Source organism: Brachyhypopomus gauderio, chromosome 3 (genome assembly GCF_052324685.1).
Source record: "Brachyhypopomus gauderio isolate BG-103 chromosome 3, BGAUD_0.2, whole genome shotgun sequence".
NCBI lineage: Eukaryota > Metazoa > Chordata > Actinopteri > Gymnotiformes > Hypopomidae > Brachyhypopomus > Brachyhypopomus gauderio.
Genome location: NC_135213.1, coordinates 6,090,249 through 6,097,748, shown reverse-complemented (window position 1 = coordinate 6,097,748; position 7,500 = coordinate 6,090,249). Strand labels below are relative to the sequence as shown.

Sequence of the window (7,500 nt, the reverse complement as noted above, 5' to 3'; positions counted from 1 at the left end):
GTGTGGTGAGGGGCTGGTGTTGGGGGTGTAGTGTATGTGTGTGGTGAGGAGCTGGTGTTGGGGTGTAGTGTATGTGTGTGGTGAGCAGGCTGGTGTAGGGGTGTAGTGTATGGGTCTGTTGAGGGGCTGGTGTTGGGGGTGTAGTGTATGTGTGTGGTGAGGGGCTGGTGTTGGGGGTGTAGTGTATGTGTGTGGTGAGGGGCTGGTGTTGGGGTGTAGTGTATGTGTGTGGTGAGCAGGCTGGTGTAGGGGTGTAGTGTATGGGTCTGTTGAGGGGCTGGTGTTGGGGGTGTAGTGTATGTGTGTGGTGAGGGGCTGGTGTTGGGGTGTAGTGTATGTGTGTGTTGAGGGGCTGGTGTTGGGGGTGTAGTGTATGTGTGTGGTGAGGGGCTGGTGTTGGGGGTGTAGTGTATGTGTGTGGTGAGGGCCTGGTGTTGGGGGTGTAGTGTATGTGTGTGGTGAGGGGCTGGTGTTGGGGGTGTAGTGTATGTGTGTGGTGAGGGGCTGGTGTTGGGGTGTAGTGTATGTGTGTGTTGAGGGGCTGGTGTTGGGGTGTAGTGTATGTGTGTGTTGAGGGGCTGGTGTTGGGGTGTAGTGTATGTGTGTGTTGAGGGGCTGGTGTTGGGGTGTAGTGTATGTGTGTGGTGAGGGGCTGGTGTTGGGGCTGTAGTGTATGTGTGTGGTGAGGGGCTGGTGTTGGGGTGTAGTGTATGTGTGTGGTGAGCAGGTTGGTGTTGGGGGTGTAGTGTATGTGTGTGGTGAGGGGCTGGTGTTGGGGGTGTAGTGTATGTGTGTGGTGAGGGGCTGGTGTTGGGGGTGTAGTGTATGTGTGTGGTGAGGGGCTGGTGTTGGGGGTGTAGTGTATGGGTCTGTTGAGGGGCTGGTGTTGGGGGTGTAGTGTATGTGTGTGGTGAGGGGCTGGTGTTGGGGGTGTAGTGTATGTGTGTGGTGAGGAGCTGGTGTTGGGGTGTAGTGTATGTGTGTGGTGAGCAGGCTGGTGTAGGGGTGTAGTGTATGGGTCTGTTGAGGGGCTGGTGTTGGGGTGTAGTGTATGTGTGTGGTGAGGGGCTGGTGTTGGGGTGTAGTGTATGTGTGTGGTGAGGGGCTGGTGTTGGGGGTGTAGTGTATGGGTCTGTTGAGGGGCTGGTGTTGGGGGTGTAGTGTATGTGTGTGGTGAGGGGCTGGTGTTGGGGGTGTAGTGTATGTGTGTGGTGAGGAGCTGGTGTTGGGGTGTAGTGTATGTGTGTGGTGAGCAGGCTGGTGTAGGGGTGTAGTGTATGGGTCTGTTGAGGGGCTGGTGTTGGGGGTGTAGTGTATGTGTGTGGTGAGGGGCTGGTGTTGGGGTGTAGTGTATGTGTGTGTTGAGGGGCTGGTGTTGGGGGTGTAGTGTATGTGTGTGGTGAGGGGCTGGTGTTGGGGGTGTAGTGTATGTGTGTGGTGAGGGCCTGGTGTTGGGGGTGTAGTGTATGTGTGTGGTGAGGGGCTGGTGTTGGGGGTGTAGTGTATGTGTGTGGTGAGGGGCTGGTGTTGGGGTGTAGTGTATGTGTGTGTTGAGGGGCTGGTGTTGGGGTGTAGTGTATGTGTGTGTTGAGGGGCTGGTGTTGGGGTGTAGTGTATGTGTGTGTTGAGGGGCTGGTGTTGGGGTGTAGAGTATGTGTGTGGTGAGGGGCTGGTGTTGGGGCTGTAGTGTATGTGTGTGGTGAGGGGCTGGTGTTGGGGTGTAGTGTATGTGTGTGGTGAGCAGGCTGGTGTTGGGGGTGTAGTGTATGTGTGTGGTGAGGGGCTGGTGTTGGGGGTGTAGTGTATGTGTGTGGTGAGGGGCTGGTGTTGGGGGTGTAGTGTATGTGTGTGGTGAGGGGCTGGTGTTGGGGTGTAGTGTATGTGTGTGGTGAGCAGGCTGGTGTTGGGGGTGTAGTGTATGTGTGTGGTGAGGGCCTGGTGTTGGGGGTGTAGTGTATGTGTGTGGTGAGCAGGCTGGTGTTGGGGTGTAGTGTATGTGTGTGGTGAGGGGCTGGTGTTGGGGTGTAGTGTATGTGTGTGGTGAGGGGCTGGTGTTGGGGTGTAGTGTATGTGTGTGGTGAGGGGCTGGTGTTGGGGGTGTAGTGTATGTGTGTGGTGAGGGGCTGGTGTTGGGGTGTAGTGTATGTGTGTGGTGAGGGGCTGGTGTTGGGGTGTAGTGTATGTGTGTGGTGAGGGGCTGGTGTTGGGGTGTAGTGTATGTGTGTGGTGAGGGGCTGGTGTTGGGGGTGTAGTGTATGTGTGTGGTGAGGGGCTGGTGTTGGGGGTGTAGTGTATGTGTGTGGTGAGGGGCTGGTGTTGGGGGTGTAGTGTATGTGTGTGGTGAGGGGCTGGTGTTGGGGTGTAGTGTATGTGTGTGTTGAGGGGCTGGTGTTGGGGTGTAGTGTATGTGTGTGTTGAGGGGCTGGTGTTGGGGTGTAGTGTATGTGTGTGGTGAGGGGCTGGTGTTGGGGCTGTAGTGTATGTGTGTGGTGAGGGGCTGGTGTTGGGGTGTAGTGTATGTGTGTGGTGAGCAGGCTGGTGTTGGGGGTGTAGTGTATGTGTGTGGTGAGGGGCTGGTGTTGGGGGTGTAGTGTATGTGTGTGGTGAGGGGCTGGTGTTGGGGGTGTAGTGTATGTGTGTGGTGAGGGGCTGGTGTTGGGGTGTAGTGTATGTGTGTGGTGAGCAGGCTGGTGTTGGGGGTGTAGTGTATGTGTGTGGTGAGGGCCTGGTGTTGGGGGTGTAGTGTATGTGTGTGGTGAGCAGGCTGGTGTTGGGGTGTAGTGTATGTGTGTGGTGAGGGGCTGGTGTTGGGGTGTAGTGTATGTGTGTGGTGAGGGGCTGGTGTTGGGGTGTAGTGTATGTGTGTGGTGAGGGGCTGGTGTTGGGGGTGTAGTGTATGTGTGTGTGGTGAGGGGCTGGTGTTGGGGTGTAGTGTATGTGTGTGGTGAGGGGCTGGAGTTGGGGTGTAGTGTATGTGTGTGGTGAGGGGCTGGTGTTGGGGGTGTAGTGTATGTGTGTGGTGAGCAGGCTGGTGTTGGGGGTGTAGTGTATGTGTGTGGTGAGCAGGCTGGTGTTGGGGTGTAGTGTATGTGTGTGGTGAGGGGCTGGTGTTGGGGTGTAGTGTATGTGTGTGGTGAGCAGGCTGGTGTTGGGGTGTAGTGTATGTGTGTGGTGAGGGGCTGGTGTTGGGGGTGTAGTGTATGTGTGTGGTGAGGGCCTGGTGTTGGGGGTGTAGTGTATGTGTGTGTTGAGGGGCTGGTGTTGGGGTGTAGTGTATGTGTGTGGTGAGCAGGCTGGTGTAGGGGTGTAGTGTATGTGTGTGGTGAGGAGCTGGTGTTGGGGGTGTAGTGTATGTGTGTGGTGAGCAGGCTGGTGTTGGGGTGTAGTGTATGTGTGTGGTGAGCAGGCTGGTGTTTGGCGAGTGGAATTTGCCCTGCTGAAATCTAAGCGTTTATGATTTATATCTCAGCCATGCACCGCATCCCCTACAGCCTGGGAAAAGCATACATCAAAGGCCAACTCACTGAAGCTAATCCAATAAGATATTTTTAAGGGCAACCGGTCAATGGCTTTTTAAAAGTATCTCTACCCCTCTCTCTCTCTCTCTCTCTCTCTCTCTCTCTCTCTCTCTCTCTCTCTCTCTCTCTCTCTCTCTCTCTCTCTCTCTCTCTCTCTCTCTCTCTCTCTGTATCTGAGAGCGAGATACACACAAAGCAATAACTGTGGCGTGAAAATGCCTCTCATCCTCCAGCTACTCACTCCCTGTCACTCCCCCTCTTCCCCCTCCCCCTGTCTGCTCCTCCCCCTCTTCTCCACATGCCCCTCCCCCTCAACATGCCCCGCCTCTTCTGTGGGAACTGATCATGTCATGCTGATCACAGGATCAGCTGCTGATGTCATAGCCAGGTGGGATCTTCTCATCGGCATTCTGATATTGTTTGAACTTGGTCACATCACTGAACCACACAAATTGCTCAGAGCCCGCATATGTGTGTTCACCTGTGAATATGTGGTCACGTAAAGGTAATGTATGCATCCCTGTTCATAAGCATGTTGTGGATGAACATCCTGTTTCTCTGGAAACTTTGTTGCCCTTTTTAAGAGACAGAGTTCTCAGGTCCTCAGTATGTGATCAGTGAAAGAACGTGTGCCACTGTTTGGTGCCTTTGAAGTCCCACACGTGTGTCACTGTTTGGTCCCTCTGAGGTCCCACACGTGTGCCACTGTTTGGTCCCTCTGTGGTCCCGTACGTGTGCCACTGTTTGGTCCCTCGGAGGTCCCGCACGTGTGCCACTGTTTGGTCCCTCTGAGGTCTCCGCACGTGTGCCACTGTTTGGTGCCTTTGAAGTCCTGCACGTGTGCCACTGTTTGGTCCCTCTGAGGTCCCACACGTGTGCCACTGTTTGGTGCCTTTGAAGTCCTGCATGTGTGCCACTGTTTGGTCCCTCTGAGGTCCCGCACGTGTGCCACTGTTTGGTGCCTTTGAAGTCCTGCACGTGTGCCACTGTTTGGTCCCTCTGTGGTCCCGCACTTGTGCCACTGTTTGGTCCCTCTGAGGTCCCGCACGTGTGCCACTGTTTGGTCCCTCTGTGGTCCCGCACGTGTGCCACTGTTTGGTCCCTCTGTGGTCCCGCATGTGTGCCATTGTTTGGTCCCTCGGAGGTCCCGCACGTGTGCCACTGTTTGGTCCCTCTGAGGTCTCCGCACGTGTGCCACTGTTTGGTGCCTTTGAAGTCCTGCACGTGTGCCACTGTTTGGTCCCTCTGAGGTCCCGCACGTGTGCCACTGTTTGGTGCCTTTGAAGTCCTGCACGTGTGCCACTGTTTGGTCCCTCTGTAATATTTACAGAACAAGGCAACTCAACAGCCTCAGCACAATTCAATTACCCACGGCCAGCATGGCCGGACGGCTGTTGGCATGATGACTGCCAAAGGCCCGCTGCCCCTGTGAATTCTCAGCATCATGTGCAAGCCTACCACGCGGCCCAGGCGACCGCTTAGCATTCCCCGAATTGCCGCCCCTCTGAACCCCCTGTGGGAGGCTGGTGATCAGAGGTGCATCTTAATGTCCCATACGCTGCGGGAACAAGCCGTTAGCATCAAGCCGTTAGCGCTGGGCCGTTAGCATCAGGCCGTTAGCATCGGGCCGTTAGCGTCAGGCCGTTAGCGCCATGCTGCTGGAAGAGGCATGCTGGTACAAAGACGGTGGGTTAGCCTTTAGCGGTGAGCTGTTAGCATTCCCATTTGTCCCGAGGCTAACGAGCTATATGCTTTGTGGAATGAGTCAGGTAGACAGCAGCCAAGTGAAGAGGGACAGAATGCAGCAGGACATGCTCCCTTCTCTCTGGCTCTCTCTCTCTCTCTGTCTGTCTGTCTCTCCCCCTCTCTTTCTCTCTCCCCCTCCTTGCTTTGTCTCTCTGTCTTTCTTCCTCTGTCTCTCTCTCTCTCTTCCTCAGTCTCTTTCTCTCTCTCCCTCTCTCTGTCTCCGCCCTCTCCTCCTCTTTCTCTCTCTGTGTCTCTCTCTCCCTCTCTCTGTCTCTCCCCCCTCTTTGATTGAGTCTTTTCTCTGTTTTCCCCCTTGCTTTCTCTCTCCCCCTTGGTTGTATGTGTGATTGGTGTGAGTGTGCGTGGTGTGTGTGTGTGTGTGTGTGTGTGTGTGTGTGTGTGTGTGTGTGTGTGTGTGTGTGTGTGTGTGTGTGTATGATGCAAATGTTTACTGAACTTTAGGGTCATGGTCGAGGTAAAGCCTTGAGCACATTTTGCCCTCACCGCACCATATGTAATGAACAAGGACACACACACACACACACACACACACACACACACACACATACACACACACGCAAACACACAGACACATTCCAGCCCACCACGCACTGGTTGTCAATCGAAACAAGGACATGGACTGGGACAAAAACAAACAACAGTCCATCAGATAACACACTGGTCTGGTCACCAGTTAAGCCTGCCTTTCTGGGTCTACCTTTGAACAGGTTCAAAACCTTCAACGGAGCAGAACCAGTAAAAATTTCCACCAAGGAAACACACAGGTGAGGTGGTAAAGTTTCCGACTACAGAGGCTTAAATGCTAGACATTTACCTGGGTAAGTGTGCGATACGAACTACTGAGTACCGAGTCTTTATTTTGGGTGAAGGGATTCCAAAAATAGCAGTATGGCGATTAAGTATGTTACACTGGAATGTCTGTCAGCTTCTCAGAACTAGAGAAAGAGGTTGTTCTTTAGCTGAACGAGTCTCCTTTCTACGGTCGAACGACCCACTTCCACTCTGTCCACACGTCTCCTTTGCTGTCTCATCACACCACAGAACATATGTCCAAAAGCACTCTTCTCCGTCTGCGTTAACAGTGCAGAAGCTCGAACCGTCTCAGAAATAGGCGGCAACTGACATTTCTAGCATGACGTCTTACCTCCTGATGAAACAAAAATTCATTATGAATCAGAATTTGGCACGGAATCGTGAATAATCTAGATTAAACTAAGACCACCAATCACACTGAAGGTAAATCAGCTTCCAACAACAGTGTGACGGAAAATTGTATAAAATGTGCAGTAGTTTTGAGGTTGCCAGGGAAACCAGAATTAAGCAGCGGGTAATGGGAAGTTGTAAACAGGACTAACATAATATTGGTGTCTTCTCTTCATCCCCCAAACGGCTGGCCAGTCCTGGGAGTTTTTCCTTGGAGTTTTCCCTTAGAGTTTTTACTTGCCGAAACACATGACATTTGAATGAATGTGGTGTGTGCTGGTAGCTACTGCTCTTCCGGGCTAGACAACATCCCGATAACAAGCCAGCCTCCCCGACACTCTTTAATTGCGTGAAGCTGTCAGAGATTTCATTGTAATTCGGGTGTCTTGGTGTTTACCATCTTTTCACCCAAAATAATTAGCCAATTCTTAGAACTTCAGGGACCGTAGAAGGACGTGTAACTGGTGTGTCTTTAGAGGAATGTCATACCAGACCAGCGATTCGCTCAGTTAACGACCTATTTGTTCATTTTGTTTCTTCGTAGCCTTTTCGCACAAGCAACCCGAATACCCGCCTTTCTGAAGTCTGGATTTAAACTCTCAAATTTCACTCCTTATGTAACAGATGAACGTTGCGCGCAGCCGGCTGTACTCACGTTTGCGCGTGGGGGTGGGCGTGGCGGTAGGCGTGACCTCCGGGCGCTCGGGGGCGGGCGGGCGGCGCGGGGGGCGGGCGCTGCAGGCAGGCGAGCATGGCGCACGGGCCAGACGACAGCCGCCGTGCTGTCTGCAGAGACCTGTGGGGAGACGACAGGGGCGGCGCTGTTAGTTACCTGATCCACAAACATCCCAGGATGCTCATATAATACAGTTAAGGGGGGTTTAGGATGCAAAGACTGGAAAACTCTCAGAAAGGAGGAAGGTGTGTGTGTGTAAACACCAACACAAGGGGAGCAAACACCAGCCATGGGCCTCTAGTCAATGTCTCTACAGGCTATACTTCCACCTCTCTC

The 7,500-nt window shown here is 53.5% G+C and overlaps 1 protein-coding gene across 1 annotated transcript in view; it reads right to left on the bottom strand.

Annotated features, from left to right (window-relative positions):
- Positions 1-7,500, bottom strand: part of fam222aa (family with sequence similarity 222 member Aa) — a 38,973-nt gene that overhangs the window by 23,195 nt on the left and 8,278 nt on the right. The window contains exon 3 of the mRNA XM_076998464.1: positions 7,144-7,284. Within this exon, the coding sequence (XP_076854579.1) occupies positions 7,144-7,284 (141 nt within the window). The remainder of the gene's footprint in view (positions 1-7,143; positions 7,285-7,500) is intronic.